The sequence below is a fragment of the Schistocerca gregaria genome, chromosome 7, assembly GCF_023897955.1.
Source record: "Schistocerca gregaria isolate iqSchGreg1 chromosome 7, iqSchGreg1.2, whole genome shotgun sequence".
NCBI lineage: Eukaryota > Metazoa > Arthropoda > Insecta > Orthoptera > Acrididae > Schistocerca > Schistocerca gregaria.
In genome coordinates this window covers 498992227-499014308 of record NC_064926.1, presented here as the reverse complement: position 1 = coordinate 499014308, position 22082 = coordinate 498992227, and the positions used below count along the sequence as shown (strand labels likewise).

The following is a 22082-nucleotide window of genomic DNA, read 5'->3' as shown; positions in this document are numbered from 1 at the left end:
TTATACTAAACACACCTACAAAATATTAATTCAATTTCACACAATAACAAAAATTATTCCCTTGAGCTTGGGGACAAAAAATTATTGGTATTTTTCACAAGACTTAAAAGCTTCTAATGACACTCTTTACTTGGTGCATGACAAACATTGTTTGACATGTTCTTTAGAAGCACATAAAAATATGTTCCTCTCAAAATATGAAATCATTTCAGCATCCTAAAAACCAAAACAAAAACAAAAAAATCATTGATACTCAAGGTGTGAGAGGAAAGAAATAGATGATGTTACACAGAACTGGTAAAAAAATTATTTTTCAACCTGCAGAAAAAAGTTAGAACCATAAACTGTTCTTAGGTCAGTCTCAAGATGTACAAATTCATTCAGCACATTTTTATAATGAAAATGTCTTCCAAGGCAAAAATAAGATACTGCCATAGGTTTGAAATAATTTTGGCTGTGTAAGAAAAAACGTTGTCCACTGAGTGTGTGTTGTGACAAACCTCACAGAAAATTGAAGCAAAAAATAATTAAGAAAATGAAATTAATTTTGATAACATACACCACACCACACCACTATGTAGAATTACTCCCCTTCAAAAGATTCCATGTGTGGATTCATGAAGTGCTAGCCACAGATTTTTTTTACAAAAGCTACTTTCCTTTCCTCGACATGTTGGTCAGGATGTAGGGTGACAATACATTGGAACATGCCGTTATTAGAAAGTCAACTTACATCGATTTGTTTCCACAGGCTGACAGCTGTCACTGCTTGAAGGGGTACTTTATACCTTGGTTCATATGGACCATGCCAGCCCAGACTGTTAAAGCATGTCAGCTGAGGCAGCCTACCTCAGAGTCACCTTCCATCACACTGATTATAGTGAAAAAAACAGAGGGAAACATTCCACATGGGAAAAATATATCTAAAAACGAAGATGATGTAACTTACTAAACGACAGCGTTGGTATGTTGATAGACACATAAACAAATACAAACACACACACAAACTTCAAGCTTTCGCAACCTAAGGTTGCTTCATCAGGAAAGAGGGAAGGAGAGGGAAAGATGAAAGGATGTGGGTTTTAAGGGAGAGGATAAGGAGTCATTCCAATCCCGGGAGCGGAAAGACTTACCATAGGGGGAGAACAGGACAGGTACACACACACACACACACACACACACACACACACACACACACACACACGCACCCACGCACGCACGCACGCACGCACGTATATATCCGCACATATACAGACACTGAGCTTTCACGTGTCACTTGACATGGCAGGAAATTTTATTGAGGGAATCTTGTTCGTGGCTTTTATAGAATGTGGAAGGGTGATTAATCTGTTAGATGTTAGTGAACTGTGAAGAGCCTTCTCTCCACTAATAACTATGCTCAGCGTCAAGCTGCCTGTCACACAATATTTGCATTAATTCAAATGGTACACTTTCAAACATCCATCCTATGATCCAGAAATGACTCCAAGTTTCACTTCTCCACACACGTCAAAACACTTTGACTCTGATGAGAGCTTGAAGAAGCTGTCATAGTCTGGATCCTATCTCAGGTGGTAGAGAGGGAATTTACCAACTCTTTAAGACAGATGGAAAATGCTTAAACTGTATGGCGAATATGTAGAGAAGAAATACAAAAGTGTAGTTACAATATTTTTCTAATAAATTTGCTGCACTTATCACAATATTTTATTTGTTTCAAAATGGAAGCTTCTTTCCGAATAGTTCTCACTAAATGCACATATGACAATCACAGTGCATGAGAAGGTGATGTGAAATTCACACTTGCTAACTATTTATTTACCATAAGCCCAAACATCGGACTTCGAAGAGAACCTGGTGTAGTTGAGCACCTCAGGAGGTGCCCACTTGATGGGGAACTTGGTGCCACCAGAGCTCGTGTACTGGTCATCCAAAACATACCTGCAATGTACAAAGAGTAATTTAATTGCTAAAGAGATAGCCTTATCAAGACAAATTTTTTTCCACAGAAAGTTTGGACATCATAAACAAAAAGATTACTTCATCACAATTCAAACACAGTCAGCAGTTTATTTGTACGAAACTTTGTTACAATCTGTAAGTACAGTAGCAGACAGCTGTGGGCGGAAGTCAGGAAATATTTCCAACGAATCTTGTAGAACATATTCCCTACATTTTTAAGCCAAGGAACTTCCTCAAGATGATTCCACTGGTTGTTGTGTACAGGAAATGTTGTCATTGAATGACTGTTAACTTGGGCAGATTTTTTTTAATCATAAATGGCAGCTTGCTTTAAATGTGGATACATTTAAGTTCACTCAGAAGGGTACGAGAAAAATTCTAGTAATATTTGAATACAGTATTAGGGGCATGCTACTCCACTGTGCTGTCATTTAAATATCTATGAGTAACACTATGAAAAAACATGAAATGAAACATGCACATACGGTCAGTTTAGGGAGGGTCAATGGTCTACTGCAGTTTATGGGGAGAGTTTTGGTAAAGTGCAACATATCTATAAAAAAGATTGCATGTAACATATAATTGTGTGACCCATTATATTATACTGTCCAATTGTTTGGGATTCTCACCAGATCAAACTAAAGAAAGACAACTTAGTGAGTCAGGTGCGCTGCTAGATTTGTTGTTAGTTTAGTGTTACTGAACTGCCCAGTGATCTTATGTGGAAATCATTGGAGGAGAAAATATGATTTTCTCACAAAATGTTTCTGAAGAAGTTTAGAGAACCAGCATTCATTATAGGTTCAAGTAATTCTATTGTTTCAAACATGTATGGGCAAAATAATAGAGATTTGGCCTTGTAAAGAGGTATACAGCAGTAACTATTCCCTCACACCATTCGCAAATGGAAAAGGAATTTGAGCAAGCAGTAATGGTACATAGTATCGTATGGCATGCAACGTAGAGTAGCCTGGAATATATGTAGATGTAGACAGTATAGATCCACAATTCTTTTTGTCTTGCTCTAAGCCTTTCACATTTGCAAGTTAAATACACTTTTATCATACAATATACACTCAAGGAAGTCTAACAGCTCTGCAACAGTTTTCTGCAGATTTATTTCCTTTCCGAATCCAACACACTTCTGTATATTTCCCAACCAATCAATTTCCACAGTACTCCTATAAAAATACACTTACTAACTGCTCAGGCTCTCATGGGACCAAACTCCATGACAGCTAATCCCTTACTTTTGATGTATTAATATGTCATGCTATTCTGTTTCTCATACAACAAGGATGGATTCAAACACACCAGCGTGCCCTTTCTCGTGACCACTCAAATATCTGTGTGCTATTGACATGACATGCTGAAATGTCTGTGGGCCACAGTTTCATTCCTAATATAAAAAAATACTTTTTTTCCTTACCTTAGTTATGCACAGTAGTTAATTGGTACCTAAAAATTTTAAATTGTGGTGCAAACTGTATTTCACTGTTTCTTATAGTTTTAAGTAGAATTTAAATTTGGCTGACTATCAACAAATGCATATTCTTCATAGAAACATTTTATTTCAGGCAATTTACTAATACTAATGCTATCTATATTCAAAATTTTGTGTCTGCTACAAGAGCTTCTAGCTTAGGAAATATTGCTGTTAAAAATGAGTGTATTGTAAGAAATGAAACATTGTACAATTTCTATAATAAATTTCTTCAAAGCTCCAGTTTTACCATATTACAGCATGGAATTTTCAGTTTCTAAAAAATGTATGAGATTCCTAGAAAAATATGGCAATCAAACATTTCTGTTGTAACGTTTTGTTTTTGGAATAATCTTGATGAACTTCAATAGAAGACATTGGAGAAATTTTTGCACCTAAATATCCATTCACTAACACAGACCCAATATTATTTAAAGAATAGTGTTACAATAGTTAAGCAATATACCTATATTTTGGAATTCGTGTAAATATTACCAGTAATTCCAGTTTTCTACAATACTACTGAAAACATAACTGAGAAGTATTTCTCCAATTTGCAATAATTTGAAAATAGTTTCCTATATACGTATGGGGTGAATCTTTAAAAATGCCTAGTGCTCAACGCCAAAGTCAGTCACACCTAGGAATTTAAGTGTGAGGAACGTTTGTTAATCTGTGAAAACTTTCCACTCAGAAAACTGTGTTCACACTGACTTTATTTGAGTCAAAGTAAGTTATGGACCCATTATTTTAGATGAACCTCTCCTAGCTGGCCACAAACATTTTAGTGCGTTTATAAAAATAAAAGTGTGTCAAAAATACTTTAAATATATTTAGTGTTGCTTGCATCATTTAGAATTTCCTAGCATCATTTACAATGTTTATCAACAATTAAGGCCAAGAGAAGAACCCAAATGAGTGTAAGCTGGCCACAAACATTTTAGTGTGTTTATAAAAATAAAAGTGTGTCAAAAATACTTTAAATATATTTAGTGTTGCTTGCATCATTTAGAATTTCCTAGCATCATTTACAATGTTTATCAACAATTAAGGCCAAGAGAAGAACCCAAATGAGTGTTGCACATCAGCAGCTCAACAATGCACAGCTGTTCTTCCACCACTACTTCCCACTAGCTGTTGAAAGGTAAGGTTGCTCACCTATCACGCATGCACATTGCTGATGTGGTCTCTCATCCCTTTTTCCTACTTTGCTTTCTATCCGAGTATCTTCAGGATTTTATTCTCATATTTGTTTATTCTGCAAATGAAAAAATATCACTTTTCTGTAGAAAGCACAAAGGAAGAAATTCTCGATATTCTCAGTGAATGACAGCATGATTTATTTTATGCAGATAAAAGTGATGACTTGCCAACAAAATTTCAAAGTAACACTTCTCAGCTATGAATGTCAGCAGGTGCAAGAAACCAGCCTTTTGTTTTCAGAGCAACAGATCTTCAAAGAAAGTAATCAAATATGACACCAGTATAATTACTATCAAGACAGAAAACATAGAAAAATATAGAAAGGGAATTGAAACAACCAAAACAGTTGATCGGCACGAACACTAATAACAAATTGCAGTAGTGGCAGAGAAGACATAAGGTTTGCCCAAGGGTAAAGGGAAGATTTGCTGGAACGAATAATGTAAAGCAGTACTAGAAGAAAGATGCACCAAGACCAAAACCATTTGGCCTGTGGCTAGAAAAACAGCACATACTAAGAGAATGGAACAAATATGGACAAAAAATGGCTTAAAGAAAACAATTTTATTGTATCACATTATCGACTGCTTTGTATTTCCACCAATACATAAAGATGTTTATGCATTATATGGACAACTATGAAATGCAGCACAGTCCTTGTGACTACAACCTCGAGTGCAGTCAACTGTCTGACAGTGTGGGGCTGTCACATGGATTGTAAGTCAACATAGGCAAGAAATGGAAAATAGTTTGACAAGGAAGACTCGGTATTACCCTAAATTTAGCTGACCATTCTGCACTAGCCTACAGATAAGCACTGATCACAACATAATTATTGCCCTGACAACACCGAATCATATTATAAGAACAACACATGTTTCCTAAATTTGGATTGTGATGAAATATTTCTTCTTCCAATCCAAACATTGCTATGGATCACAAAGCATTGCAAATAATGTCAACACATCTTAATAACTACTTAAAAATGCAGGTGGGAAAACTACTTTGCACAGCAGAAAAGAAAATCAGTAACATCCACAAAGGAACTCTCAATCCCACACCCCTGCACACAGCATGCCTATGACCTGGCAACCTTTCAGCAGGCTCCACAAAGGGGATACATTATAATGTGCAGTGCAGTAAAACTAGGAATTCTGTGGTGACACTTTACACAAGTGCAGGTCTCATACTTTCTGTGGAAGAGTATACAATTGTGGGTCTACGTGGACTCCTGGACACACTGAGTAGAGTTGTTGTAGGGTTGACATCTGTCATTGCAGTTGTGCAGGATGCAAGTATATGACATCACAGGGCTGGAGGAGAATAAATTTTTAAACACTTTTATAGCTGATGGTGAAACTGTTAACAGTTCTAGGTTGTGTCAAAGTTGATCTCTAAAGTTACACAGTCATCTACCTTGCTAAACCAAAGTCGGCAACCTTCACGACATTTTCTGAACCAACCAGACAATTCCGTGCTGCCAGGTCTCTGTGGATATAATTGTGGCGCTCCAAATACGCCATCCCGTTGCACACCTGAAAATTACACAAGCTATGAGAAATGCACTTCTACTCTAGAGAAAAGCATGGTTAATTGCTCAATGAGTTTGAGTACAAATAAAAACTGAAAAAACAAAATGTAAATTTCTGTATAATTTACACCCAGAGTTTGACCTATTCATCAAAAATGTGTGGAATTTAATGAAGGTTTCTTATATGTAAGATAAAACTGAAAATTAAAAATCAGATACAAATTGAAGATTATGTATAAATGGATCAATAGGCTGTCACTCAAATGAAAATTGAAGATAACCCAGTAGCTGACCCATGGTCTGCACCCGAACAGAAAATGACAGACTTTCTGACAAAATGTGGCAAACAGATAGTCACTTACCACAAGAACTGTATGACAATTAGTTCCCCTTGCCCTTTGATAAATCAACACATTGAGGCATGTTAACAGTACTTCCATATCCCTCCATCATCAGAAGCAGCCCTGTTGTGGCTAAGCAGTATGTTTCCCTAAGCACACACATGATGTAGTCAATCACCTCCAGGCACCCTGTTCCTCCACAAGGGAGGATCAGTATGATATGTGTCACTGCTAATGAAAGTTGGTGTGCCCACCATGTGTTACATGGCAAAAAATGAAACTGATGGTAATTCATAGGTTAGTTCTGATTTGGCAGCCATCTGAATATGGTATGTTATGTTATACAGTTTTTGCCAACATGATGATATTTCAGCATTGTTCAGTGAATTGCTGTTTTGCATTTGGATAAAGAAATGGGTAAAGAGATAAAAGTGAAATCAAATTCTGTTTATAGTACACTTCAAAATCAATGACAACATTTAGACTTTCATTCAATGAATTTAAATGTCATGTAATGTTGGGTTTTGTAGAGAATTATTCAGGACACTCAGCAGATGTGGTTACTAAAAAACATCATTGAGAAAGGCCAGGACACAATTCTATGTGGTGGGACATCAGGGAAGAACCTGTGAGTCTGTTTGATACAGATGGATAATAGTAGCACATCACCCACGAAGATGTTTTTAGTTGTCATTGCTGTGGAGACTGTCTATATGTACTAAGAATAATGGGGCCAGAAAAGACACTTAGAGCTGACTTCCATTCTACTGTTCAAACCAATGTGACATAGGGGCTCAAACTTTATATCACAAACAGTGATATGACACCATAAGGATGGGTAGCTAGCCCACAAAGCTGTGTTGATGGGAGCTTTCTGAGAATGGCAGTCCTCCAAGTGGTATCTGAGTCTTACTCGAAGTCTATAAAATATTTGCAAGTTGTTCCTCATGAGAGACAGTTTGTTAGAAACTCGCGTCCAGGGAGGATGGATGATCAGGTTGTCCACAGCAGAATTATATTTCCTGAACCTACTTTGTAATTGACAAATATCACTAGAGGATTTGAAAAACCATGCGAGAAGGCTGTCATTCCTACACAATTTTCATGTGCAACACTATAAGTACCATTTGCATATTCATGATCACACCCTTGTTCCAATGTGCCATAGAGTGAGTTATTACTTTTTTTTTCATTCTGGCTATCTTTTCTTTTTTCTCTTTGAAATTGTGAGAATAATGCAGCTTTAGCACAAATTGCTGTTGCAGTTTTTTTTTTTTTTTTTTTTTTTTTTGGCAAAGAACTATGATCAATTCCGGTGGTCCACTGATCTCATGTAGCCACTATTATTATGAGGGGAAGCTAAATGAAAACGAGACAGATGGAAAAAAGTAAGTAAACTGTTTTTTATTTCAAAAGCAGTCATTGTAACTGTTATTACATTTATCCCACTGAGATCAAGACAGTCAGTGGCTTCATAGAAAAATGTTTGTGGTTTCCTGTAGAATCATGAGTGTACCCAGACATGCACCACTTCGTCTGAAGCAAGTCAACAGCCACAAATGTCTTTCTGTAGGGCTTCAGAACTATGGAAATCACATGGGGAGAGATCGGGGTTGTATGCAGGATGTGCACAGGCTTCCCAACAAAACTTCTAAGCATAGTCAAAACCACCAGTGCAACATGAGCCTGGCTTTACAGCCAAGAGAAACCCCCAAAGAAACTGGATCAGAACTGCACTACTGGATTCATTTTTTAATTTATTTTTGGGAGAGTTTTGTCCACTGTCCTAAGCAATTTGCATCAACATCTACATGACTAATCTGCAATTCACACTAAGGGTAAGGCACGGGGTTCATCAACTCACCTTCAGACTATTTCTCTTCCATTCCACTCTCGAACATCGTACAGTAAAAATGGATAGATTACCCATACGGTGAGTCTCCCCTGACCTGGACCTGCGGTTTTGTGTGACTTTCCCAGTATCTACCCCTTTTCCTAGACCTCTCCAGTCCTTTTCCTTAACCCTTCTTCCTTTCTCTTCAACCCTTCTGCCTGAAGAAGGAGCCAATGGCTCCAAAAGCTTGCCAATCACAACAGTCTTTTATGCAATTGTTTTGCCGCTGCTTGGTGAGTATATTTTTTCTCTCTCCAATTAAATAATTTTATCAATAATTGATTGTTTTTGTTATTACTTACAGTAAAGCTCTGGTGTCTCTTGTTTTATTACAATAAATATTTCTTCCTATGTTGGTTGGCATCAACAAAATATTTTCACATTTGGAGGAGAAAGTCGTTGATTGAAATTCTGTGAAAAGATCTCGCCACAATGAAAACTGCCATTCTTTTAATGACTGCCACCCTAAGTCACGTATGATATCTGTGACACTCTTCCCCTCCCCCCCACCTCCCAACCCACACCTCCCCCTCCCCTCACAAACTTCATGATAATACAGAACAAGTTGACACTTTTTGAATTTTCTGGATGTCCTCCATCAATCCTATTTGCTACAAATCCCATACCATGCAGTAAGTAATACTCTAGAGGAGGACAAACAAGCCTACTGTAAGCATTATTTTTAGTAGACTTGTTGCATATTCTATGTGTGTGTGTGTGCCAATAACATGCAGTCACTGGTTCACTTTCCACACAATATTACCTATATAATCATTCAAATTTAAATTGTTCTTAATTTTACCTCTTAAGTATTTAGTTGAATTGACAGCCTTTAGATTTATGTGATTTGCAACCAAAATTTAATGGATTCCTTTTAGTTCTCAAGTGGATGACTTCACACTTCTCATTATTTAGAGTCAATTGCCAATTTTTGCAACCTACAGATATTCTCTCTAAACCATTTTGCAATTGGTTTTGATCTTCTTATGACTTTTACTAGATGGTAAATGACAGTGTCATCTGTAAAAAATCTGAGAGGACTGCTTTAAGTGTCTCCTTAATAATCCAAAATTTGTGTTCGTTGTGTAAAGGGCATGAAATAAGAGGAGGGGAGGATGGGAGGGTGTAATGTGTCCATGCCTGTCTTTATCCAATGTACATTAACCTGCAACAACTATGTCAGGTAAAAAAAAAATGTTGAAAATTCCACATATGAGGACAGATTACATTTTTACTTGCTTTACATTGAACAGAAGTAAAACATACAAGCAGACAAAGTAAGCAAGCAAAGCAAAGGGCACTGTGCCATGCCCACCTGTATGCACATGTCGAGCAGCAGGCCGGTGTTGCCGCCGAGCGAGGCCTCGTGCCGGCGGAGGTAGTTGAGCAGCGAGCCGTGACGCATGTACTCCGTCACAATATAGATTGGCCGGTGCTTACTGCACACACCGTACAGCTGGACCAGGTTGAGATGCTGCAGCCGCGTCATGACCTTAGCTTCCTCAATGAAGTCATCTTCTGACATAGTCCCCTGCTTCATCATCTTTACAGCGACATCTATAGATCCGCGCCATTTGCCACGGCGAACGACGCCAAACTGCCCGGAGCCAAGTTCTTCCAACAACATCAGTTCTTGTGGGTCAATCTCCCACTTATCTGTCAAGGAAAGAGGCAGGATAGCTAAATAGTAACTTAATGCAGCATCAATGTGTGGCAGCACAATTACAATACTGCCATTACCAGAAAGTACAGATATGAGAAGAGAATAAGTTAGCAGCAGATCAGAATGTAGAATTAGTTCTTTTTATAGACAATTCAAGCATTATTAAGAAGCCAAGTGAAAAAGTGTCAACTGGGAAAATATATACCCATGTTTCTGTTAATGTTATTAACTGGATTTCCACAAGCAGTACTGCTTTAAACATTCAAAAAACACCCCTCAGCCAGTTTCATGCTTTTAAAAATTCTTGACCACTTCTTAATATGGCATACAAATATTGTTACTTAGATTCAAAACTCCTTTTGTCATAAGAATAATTGCCAAGCATAACAAAAATGGAAATTCCTGGAAGAAATAATATGTAAAATAAGGGAAAGGCAACCACTCACCTATAGTGGATTGATGTGTGGCACATAGAAACACACAACAAAAAACAGTATTCAGTATTGATAACCCTACACTCACCTGACCAGAAGTACTGTTCTTTCCGCCACTGCACTTTACCAATTCCCTTTTATCAGACTTCAACCTATCTATTTCCTTTTTAAATTATGTAACATACCTACTGAATGAAGGGATCCAATACCCCACACTTTGATCCACAGCACCACAGCAGACCAGTTTTGTTTTCATGATGATAATATCCTTCTGAGGAGGCCTCAACTGGAGATCAGAACAGGAGACTGTCTTATATTGACCAATACAGTATAGCTGTATTCTCCATAGAGAAAACTAACAGCTGTAGTTTGCCTTTGTTTTCAGCCACTCAAAGGGAAGCACAGGAAGGCCATACTGGCTGATTTTACAAGGCCAGGTCAGTAGGTGCCCCTGCAACTGGCAAAAAGGCTACTGTCTCTCTTCAGGAACCATGGATTAGTCCAATATCTCCACAGATGCCCCTCTGTTATGGTTGCACCTGTTGTACCATTATGCACATCACTGAAGCATTTAAGCCACCCCATCTTGGGAAAATCCATGGTTACGTACCCCGGTGTAATGATAAACACTCCTTCTACTTGGTTAAGTCTACAGTAAATCCAGTTTTCTGTGTGATGACATGAGTGATGGCAGGTACGTACCATGGCTGAGGCCAGCAGTGGCAGGAACAGGGCGGTCACAGGGGCTAGCCTTGAGCCGTGATGCAAGGCCACCACTGTTGTGGCGGTGATAGTTGACCAGGTCCGGTATCGAGCTGCAGCAGTGCTTCTCGGACAGGAAGAATTCTCCCCGAGAGTTCTGTTTGATGTGATAATGTTTCACGTGGGGATGAGGACTGTAAAGAAATAGTATCTGTAAGTAGTGTCTGCACTCTCTCTCTCTCTCTCTCTCTCTCTCTCTCTCTCTCTCTCTCCCTCTCTCTCTCTCTCTCTCTCTCTCTCTCTCTCTCTCACACACACACACACACACACACACACACACAAACTACATGCACATTCTGGGAATTTGTAAGTGTGAGTATGTCAAGTCGGATATGGAGCAAGTGAATATATAAAACACAAACAGTAATAACTACAACAAGCATACAATTTTAATAACAACCATGCTACAAAAACATATGTTATCAGACATTTATTCCTTTAAATAAAGCCAATGCTTGGTACTAGTAGACCTAGTAGACTTCTTTTGGCTAGACATTAGATCTTTCTCTGGGATAATCTACATTTTAGATTGTCTTTGCTTCACCTGTCATGTTATTTTCTTACAGGGCAGTAGAACTCCTTAACTTTGTCACCAATTTTGATGTTAAGTTTCTCACTAATCTCATTTCCCTACCCTTCATTACTGTCACTTTTCTTTGATTTACTCTCGGAATACATTCTGTAATCATTAGATGTTTATTTCATTCAACAGGACCTGCAATTCCCCCTTACTTTCACTGAGGATATCGATATTAGCAGCAAATTTTATTACCAATATCCTTTCACTGTGAATTTCTATCTCCCTTGTGAACCTTTCTTTTATTTCTATCACAGCTTCTTCAGTATAGACATTCAACATGAGGGGCAAAAACTGCACCCTGTCTCAAATCCTTTATAAACCATGCATTTCGTTCTCGGTTTCCCATTCTTATTGTTCCTTCTTGGTTCTTATACGTCTATACTATTATTTAAAGACAAGACATTTTTAACATTGTTATCAAAAATCTCAAAAAGTTCTTGACCAATTTACTTCATATTTGCATGTGATGTTCTAATAAACATACTGATGGATATATATATCAGGTCGATAGACACACAAACAAACACAAACATACACACAAAATTCTAGCTTTCGCAACCAACAGTTGCTTCTTCAGGAAAGAGGGAAGGAGAGGGAAAGACGAAAGGATGTGGGTTTTAAGGGAGAGGGTAAGGAGTCATTCCAAGCCCGGGAGCGGAAAGACTTACCTTAGAGGGAAAAAAGGACAGGTGTACACTCGCGCGTGCACACACACACACACACACACACACACACACACACACACACACACACACACACACATCCATCCGCACATACACAGACACAAGCAGACATTTGTAAAGGCAAAGAGTTTGGGCAGAGATGTCAGTCGAGGCGGAAGTACAGAGGCCTCTGTATATATATATATATATTAAAAACAAAGATTCCAAGACTTACCAAGCGGGAAAGTGCCGGTAGATAGGCACAATGAATAAAACACACAAACACACACACAGAATTTCGAGCTTTCGCAACCGGCGGCTGCTTCGTCAGGAAAGAGGGAAGGAAAGGAAAGATGAAAGGATGTGGATTTTAAGGGAGAGGGTAAGGAGTCATTCCAATCCCGGGAGCAGAAAGACTTACCTTAGGGGGAAAAAAGGATAGGTATATACTCGCGCGCGCGCGCGCACACACACACACACACACACACACACACACACACACACACACACACACATATCCATCCATACATACACAGACACAAGCAGACATATTTAAAGGCAAAGAGTAAGGGCAGAGATGTAAGTCGAGGCGGAAGTGTGGAGGCAAAGATGTTGTTGAAAGACAGGTGAGGTATGAGTGGCGGCAACTTGAAATTAGCGGAGATTGAGGCCTGGCGGATATCGAGAAGAGAGGATATACTGAAGGGCAAGTTCCCAACTCCGGAGTTTGGATAGGTTGGTGTTGGTAGGAAGTATCCAGATAACTCGGACGGTGTAACACTGTGCCAAGATGTGCTGGCCGTGCACCAAGGCATGTTTAGCCACAGGGTGATCCCCATTACCAACAAACACTGTCTGCCTGTGTCCATTCATGCAAATGGACAGTTTGTTGCTGGTCATTCCCACATAGAAAGCGTCACAGTGTAGGCAGGTCAGTTGGTAAATCACGTGGGTGCTTTCACACATGGCTCTGCCTTTGATTGTGTACACCTTCCGGGTTACAGGACTGGAGTAGGTGGTGGTGGGAGGGTGCATAGGACAGGTTTTACACCGGGGGCGGTTGCAAGGGTAGGAGCCAGAGGGTAGGGAAGGTGGTTTGGGGATTTCATAGGGATGAACCAAGAGGTTACAAAGGTTAGGTGGACGGCGGAAAGACACTCTTGGTGGAGTGGGGAGGATTTCATGAAGGATGGATCTCATTTCGGGGCAGGATTTTAGGAAGTCGTATCCCTCCTGGAGAACCACATTCAGAGTCTGATCCAGTCCTGGGAAGTATCCTGTCACAAGTGGGGCACTTTTGGGGTTCTTCTGTGAGAGGTTCTGGGTCTGCTTCTGTACCAGGTCAGGAGGGTAGTTGCGGGATGCGAAAGCTGTTTTCAGGTTGTTGGTGTAATGGTTCAGGGATTCAGGACTGGAGCAGATTCGTTTACCATGAAGGCCTAGGCTGTAGGGAAGGGACCGTTTGATATGGAATGGGTGGCAGCTGTCATAATGGAGGTACTGTTGCTTGTTGGTGGGTTTGATGTGGACGGATGTGTGAAGCTGGCCATTGGACAGATGGAGGTCAACGTCAAGGAAAGTGGCATGGGATTTGGACTAGGACCAGGTGAATCTGATGGAACCAAAGGAGTTGAGGTTGGAGAGGAAATTCTGGAGTTGTTCTTCACTGTGAGTCCAGATCATGAAGATGTCATCAATAAATCTGTACCAAACTTTAGGTTGGCTGGCTTGGGTAACCAAGAAGGCTTCCTCTAAGCGACCCATAAATAGGTTGGCATACGAGGGGGCCATCCTGGTACCCATGGCTGTTCCCTTTAATTGTTGGTATGTCTGGCCTTCAAAAGTGAAGAAGTTGTGAGTCAGGATGAAGCTGGCTAAGGTGACGAGGAAAGAGGTTTTAGGTAGGGTGGCAGGTGATCGGCGTGAAAGGAAGTGCTCCATTGCAGCGAGGCCCTGGACGTACGGGATATTTGTGTATAGGGAAGTGGCATCAATCGTTACAAGGATGGTTTCCAGGGGTAACAGACTGGATACGGATTCCAGGCGTTCGAGAAAGTGGTTGGTGTCTTTGATGAAGGATGGGAGACTGCATGTAATGGGTTGAAGGTGTTGATCTAGGTAGGCAGAGATACGTTCTGTGGGGGCTTGGTAACCAGCTACAATGGGGCGGCTAGGATGTTTGGGTTTGTGAATTTTAGGAAGTAGGTAGAAGGTAGGAGTGCGAGGTGTTGGTGGAGTCAGGAGTTTGATGGAGTCAGGTGAAAGGTTTTGTAGGGGGCCTAAGGTTCTGAGGAGTCCTTGAAGCTCCGCCTGGACATCAGGAATGGGATTACCTTGGCAAACTTTGTATGTAGAGTCATCTGAAAGCTGACGCAATCCCTCAGCCACATACTCCCAACGATCAAGTTAACATGGTCGTAGAACCCTTGTCAGTCGGAAGAATGATGATGGATCGGTCAGCTTTCAGAACACGGATAGCCTGGGCTTCGGCTGTGGTGATGTTGGGAGTAGGATTAAGGTTTTTCAAGAAAGATTGAGAGGCAAGACTGGAAGTGAGAAATTCCTGGAAGGTTTGGAGAGGGTGATTTTGAGGAAGAGGAGGTGGGTCCCGCTGTGATGGAGGATGGAACTGTTCCAGGCAGGGTTCAATTTGGATAGTGTCTTGGGGAGTTGGATCATTAGGAGTGGGATCAGGATTATTTTTCTTCGTGGCAAAGTGATATTTCCAGCAGAGACTACAAGTGTAGGACAGTAAATCTTTGACAAGGGCAGTTTGGTTGAACCTGGGAGTGGGGCTGAAGGTGAGGCCTTTGGATAGGACAGAATTTCGGATTGGGAGAGGGGTTTGGAGGAAAGGTTAACTACTGAATTGGGGTGTTGTGGTTCCAGATTGTGTTGACTAGAATTTTGAGGCGTTGGGGGGAGTGGAGCTGGAAGTGGGAGATTGAGTAGATGGGAGAGACTGTGTCTGTGTGCAATGAGAGGAGGTTGAGGTTTGTTGGAAAGGTTTCGAAAAAAATTTCCCGAAAAAATAAAATTCGAAAAAAATTTTCGAATAAAATCTCGAAAAATATGCGTGTAAATGCATTCAAAGAACTGGTTGTGTACTGGTGGGTTATGAGAATGAGGCTAACAATTGTTTGATGAAGAAATAATAACGTTTAAACCTGTGGGAAGCTGCTAAAAAATGATCGGTTATGTGGCGAATGGAAATAAAACGAAAGTTGTTGGAAATAGCTGAGATGGTTACTCACTCACCCTCCACAAATCTGTGTCTGTGTATGTACAGATGGATATGTGTGTGTGTGTGTGTGTGTGTGTGTGTGTGTGTGTGTGTGTGTGTGTGTGTGTGTGGGCGCGCGCGCGCGCGCGAGTGTACACCTGTCCTTTTTCCCCCTAAGGGAAGTCTTTCCACTCCCGGGATTGGTCCACTCCCGGGATTGGAATGACTCCTTACCCTCTCCCTTAAAACCCACATCCTTTCGTCTTTCCCTCCCTTCCCTCTTTCTTGAAGAAGCAACCATCGGTTGCGAAAGCTAGTAATTCTGTGTGTGTGTGTGTTTTGTTCATTGTGACTGTCTGCCGGCACTTTCCCGCTTGGTAAGTCTTGGAATCTTTGTTTTTAATATATATATATATATATATATATATATATATATATATATATATACACACTCCTGGAAATTGAAATAAGAACACCGCGAATTCATTGTCCCAGGAAGGGGAAACTTTATTGACACATTCCTGGGGTCAGATACATCACATGATCACACTGACAGAACCGCAGGCACATAGACACAGGCAACAGAGTATGCACAATGTCGGCACTAGTACAGTGTATATCCACCTTTCGCAGCAATGCAGGCTGCTATTCTCCCATGGAGATGATCGTAGAGATGCTGGATGTAGTCCTGTGGAACGGCTTGCCATGCCATTTCCATCTGGCGCCTCAGTTGCACCAGCGTTCGTGCTGGATGTGCAGACCGCGTGAGACGACGCTTCATCCAGTCCCAAACATGCTCAATGGGGGACAGATCCGCAGATCTTGCTGGCCAGGGTAGTTGACTTACACCTTCTAGAGCACGTTGGGTGGCACGGGATACATGCGGACGTGCATTGTCCTGTTGGAACAGCAAGTTCCCTTGCCGGTCTAGGAATGGTAGAACGATGGGTTCGATGACGGTTTGGATGTACCGCCTGTCGCGACACCACTGGAGGCAGGCTGCACGATGTTGGGGCATGAGCGGAAGACGGCCTAACAGTGTGCGGGACCGTAGCCCAGCTTCATGGAGACGGTTGCGAATGGTCCTCGCCGATACCCCAGGAGCAACAGTGTCCCTAATTTGCTGGGAAGTGGCGGTGCGGTCCCCTACGGCACTGCGTAGGATCCTACGGTCTTGGCGTGCATCTGTGCGTCGCTGCAGTCCGGTCCCAGGTCGATGGGCACGTGCACCTTCCGCCGACCACTGGCGACAACATCGATGTACTGTGGAGACCTCAGGCCCCACGTGTTGAGCAAATCGGCGGTACGTCCACCCGGCCTCCCGCATGCCCACTACACGCCCTCGCTCAAAGTCCGTCAACTGCACATACGGTTCACGTCCACGCTGTCGCGGCATGCTACCAGTGTTAAAGACTGCGATAGAGCTCCGTATGCCACGGCAAACTGGCTGACACTGATGGCGGCGGTGCACAAATGCTGCGCAGCTAGCGCCATTCGACGGCCAACACCGTGGTTCCTGGTGTGTCCGCTGTGCCGTGCGTGTGATCATTGCTTGTACAGCTCTCTAGCAGTGTCCAGAGCAAGTATGGTGGGTCTGACACACCGGTGTCAATGTGTTCTTTTTTCCATTTCCAGGAGTGTATAATGGAACTTGTCATGCTTTACAACCCAGTAACTCCACATAATAAGGATGACTAGCGGCTAACGATAAAGCTTCCTCCACATCATATGCGTATAAATAAGACTGAGTATATATGGGCCCCTGCGAATGAGGGGTGGGTGAGGAGGAGGGGGGGAGGGGGGACGATGACACAAACAAACAAGAATTTTACACTCAATGAGGTTGAAATGCTGCTGAAAGAAGTCACTGCAAATGTTACCCCACAGAACTGGTCTTGAGTTATCAACAACACCAAGAAGTATCAACAACGTAGGAGAGACAGAATGCTACTTACCGTAAAGAAGACATGTTAAGTTGCAGACAGCCACAATTAAAAGACACTCACACAAAGCTTTCGGCCACAGCCTACATCAGCAAAAGAGAAACACACCATTCATGCACACACGCAAGGGCTAGAATGCCATAGTTGATGAGATATGGATTCTTGGAGGACTGCTAGAGGAACAGATTGAAGAGATGGTAATTTCAGTCTGCTCCAGTACCAGTTCTGGGTCCAAGGAAGAGGACACTGATGGTTCTTCCCTTGGGGTCACACCACTTACACAATAACCGTGAGCAGAATGTCACCACTGAGCACAGAAAACTGCCCCCGTTACATTGAGAGAAGACACAAAAATGGTAATCTCACTTGGTGACAGGGGAAATGCACAACATCTTACAAGGTGTTTCAAAAAGGACTTTACAACTTCAAAAATTCATATAAATTAATTCATAGTACCTACAGAGATGACTGAAGTGTACGGAAATATATAAAGTTTTGTCTCAAGTATTTTGCTAGTGCCAAATTGCACCTCAAGGAGCACTAGTGGCAGTTGCATTAAAGATGACTGCCTTCACTGGACCCAAGCATGCTACTTGTGTGTTTTGGTTCAAAGAATCGAAGTCGGCGACAACAGTTCAGCGTAACTTCTGTACTGAGTACGCTAAAGATCTTCCTAGTAGGCCTACAATTTATGAGTGGCACAAATGTTTTGTAGAAACAGGGTGCTCAGTAAGACCAGGGAAATCATCAGGTCATCCAAGCACACCTAATGATGTTGTTGAGCGAGTGAGGCAATGTTTTGTCAACAGCCCTACGAAAATGACCTGGAACGCATCTCGCGAATTTCAAATCCCAATAAAACTGTTTGGCATTTGTTGAGAAACCATATGCATTTGAAACTGTACAGATTGAGCAAGTTACACCTGCAATCCTACAGTGAGTTTGGGAAGAAATTGACTTCAGATGGGATGTGGGCAGGATAACCAATGGGAGCCACATGCAACATCTTTACTTTAACGGGAAAAAAATTGATGTGTTTCCCAATAAAATAACACTAAATCCAGCTCTAAATCTTCTTTCAATAAATTTGTATGAATTTTTAAAGATGTAAAGTCCTGTCTGAAACACCCTGTACTTTGGCAAGATGATGGATTTAATGCAAAATTCATAGTTGCCTCCAGAAGGATCAAGCAGATGCAGTACAACAGAAGACACCCACACTTATATGAAAAACAGTTTAAGGGTACAAGTACCAGCTCTACATTGACTTTACATCCTGCCAGAGATACATGAAGAAAATCAGCTACACCCCATACTGAGAAATAGAGGAGCCCCAATGAAAACATCTAGCTCCTCTTTTGAGCCATTTAGTAGGGAAATATGAGCACAAATTACATTCATGCAGTGTTTCTCATTATGAGAGAACCTAATGTCTTCTGACAAACTTGAAGCTTAGTAACTCATTTGTAAAAGAATTACACATTTGAAGCTGTTTTATACATAAGAAGAGCTAAGCTGGAACAGCTGTGGTGTGACGGCACATGTGTCGGACTGCTGTTGGAATTGCTCGTCAATATTTTATAAAGTTTTAGCCTTCAGTTACTTATTTCAAAGATTATTTGTGTTAATATTTGCTGTAAAGTAACTTATTAGTGGATTTTCATTAATCTCAGTCTTTCTTCCTGTGTTATTGACTCAAGTGTCTTATTTGTGTGTGTGTGTGTTTACGTCATTCATCCAAGCCTCACGCCTCAGTAGTGTGTTTACATTTTGCGGCATGCAGTTGTAGCTGTGGCAATTATAAAGCAAAGTACTGACACAGTTATGTATGCACTGTTATACAGTTATTAAATTTAATTGTTTTCAATGGTGTTTCGTGCAGTTTGTGGCAAAATAACAATTTAATAAACTTTTGGAAACATTCACTCGCTGTGTTTTTTTACAATTGTTGGAATTGTGTGAACAATATATTTCGTGTGTGATGGCACAAAGTGCACTGTGTAAAATAGACCTCTTTGGCATTGTCTAACACTCTTTGTGTGCGCTAATTATTCTGTTGTGTTCGCTGTAAATTTTTTTGTTCTTGAATGTGCAAATATAGTTATTAGTAAAATGTCCTTTTTTCTTCTTAATACTTATTCAGATGCGAAAATTCCAATAGGTTATGGGCCCAGACTGCATTTGGAATAAGTATATCAATAAAATAGTAGGGAGAAAGTATTGGAAAAGTTCCAATTTATGTGTAGTGCGAGTTATCCTTACAAGACGATGACAATTTTTTTCCACATTGTTTTTCGGTGTTCTTTATAGCAATAAAAAGAAAGTTACTGTTAAGAATAAGTGTGGCACAAATTCCACAGATTGAAAGACTTATAGGTCACGAAAACTATGCAACCTGGAAGTTCGCAGTAGAAGCGTATTTACGTTTAGACAACCTATGGGACGTGGTAGATGGGACAATGAAACCCACAGATCAGAATTATTCAAGTATGGATAGGAAAGCAAAATCAAAATTGATATTACTAATTGACTCGGTGAATTATGTTCATGTTGAAAAAGCTGCTACAGCGAAAGAAGTCTGGGACAATTTACAAAGTGCATTCGAGGATGGGGGTCTTACGAGAAAAGTAGGATTATTACGCGAGTTAATTACCACTCATCTGGAAAAAATGTAAGAGTGTAGACGAGTACGTTAACAAAATAATAACCACGTCGAACTGACTGAGAACATCAGATTCGAGATCGCTGACGAATGGATAGGAGCACTGCTGTTGGCAGGTCTAACCGAAAGGTATGCACCTATGATTATGGGACTTGAAAGCTCGGGTATACCAATCACAGGCGACAATGTTAAGGTGGAAATCCTGCAGGACGTAAAGAGTGCTCCAAGCTGTTGTACATTGGAGAAGGAAGGTGTATCTGCTCTCTACTCAAAAAACAAAAAGAAGAAATCGGTGAGGTGCTATAAATGTCAGAAGATGGGACACATTGCGTCTCAGTGCAAAGAAAAAGTAAGCCCAAGATCAGACACTCAGCAAAAGAGGTATTCTTACTGATAGCCCAGAGATAAGGACCAATAACAAAGGTGAGGCACTCTCATGTTTTTATTCTTTTGGTGGGATGAGTAATCGTGATATGGAATGGATTTTAGACTCAGGTGCATCTGTGCATGTTGTTAAAGATAAATCACTTCTTTATGACATCAAAGATAAGACTCATATGGGAATATCTACTGTTGATGGCAACAAGCTCCAGTGTCACCTGGCTGGGAAACTAGATCAACATGTAAGTGTAAATGGTGAATCAGATATGGTTACAGCACACAATGTTCATTATGTGAAAAATGTCGCAACTAACCTGATGTCTGTAGGGGAGATTGTCAAGAAAGGAAATACAGTCACTTTTGACATGCAGGGTGCAAGAGTAATCAGTGAAAGTGGTGAAGTTATAGCTACAGCAAGTAACGAAAGGGGTATTTTTAAGTTGGATACCATTGACAGTAAACATAAAAAAGTTAGTGATTCAGTATATTGAGCAGAAGGTTTTTTATGACACCGGAGGCTTGGACATCTAAATAGAAAGATTATGTGTATAATAAAGGATATGGTAAAAGGAATACAGAATTTTAGTGTGTCCAAGGATCTTTGTGAGACATGTATAAAGGGAAAACAAGCAAGGTTACCCATCAAGGCTAGTAAGAGTAAATCCACAGAAGTCTTACAGTTAATCCACACAGATGTATGTGGCCCGATGGAGTGTGAATCCATAGGTGGGAGTAATTATTTTCTTACGTTTATTGATGATTACTCGCGGTATACTCATGTTTATTTTCTTAGTTCTAAAGACCAAGTGAGTGATATCTTTGAGGAATATTGCAATATGGTTGAAAGGTGGACGGGAAAGAAGATCAAGATCATCAGGTCTGATAATGGGAGAGAATATATTAACCAGAAATTGAAGAAACTTCTGGCAGGAAAGGGAATCAGGCATCAAACTACCATAAGGTACAGCCCATCTCAAAATGGGGTTGCTGAGAGGGCTAATAGGACCATTGTTGAGAAAGCAAGGACCATGATGACTGACGCTAAATTATCCAAAGATTTTTGGGCAGAGGCAGTGTCAACAGCTGTATATTTGAACAATAGATCACCTACAAAAGCATTAATGAATAGAACCCCTTATGAGATATGGATAGGAAAGAAACCTGATCTAAGCAATATAAGGGTTTTTGGGTGTGATGCAATGGCACATATTCCCAAACAGCTAAGAGGAAAATGGGATCCGAAAGCTAAAAAGTATATTTTTGTAGGCTATTGTGAAAGTTCAAAGGGCTACCGATTAATGGATCCATTGACTAAAAAGATTGTCACAAGTAGAGATGTAATATTCTTTGAAAATAGA

General features: G+C 40.6%; 1 protein-coding gene across 2 annotated transcripts in view; it reads right to left on the bottom strand.

Moving 5' to 3' along the window:
- LOC126281657 (tyrosine-protein kinase Btk29A) overlaps positions 1 to 22082 on the bottom strand; it is a 790079-nt gene that overhangs the window by 7430 nt on the left and 760567 nt on the right. For both annotated transcript variants that reach the window (XM_049980798.1, XM_049980797.1), the window contains 4 exons: positions 11214 to 11407; positions 9730 to 10070; positions 6065 to 6183; positions 1823 to 1941 (listed from right to left, as the gene is read on the bottom strand). In XM_049980798.1, the coding sequence (XP_049836755.1) occupies positions 1823 to 1941; positions 6065 to 6183; positions 9730 to 10070; positions 11214 to 11407 (773 nt within the window). The remainder of the gene's footprint in view (positions 1 to 1822; positions 1942 to 6064; positions 6184 to 9729; positions 10071 to 11213; positions 11408 to 22082) is intronic.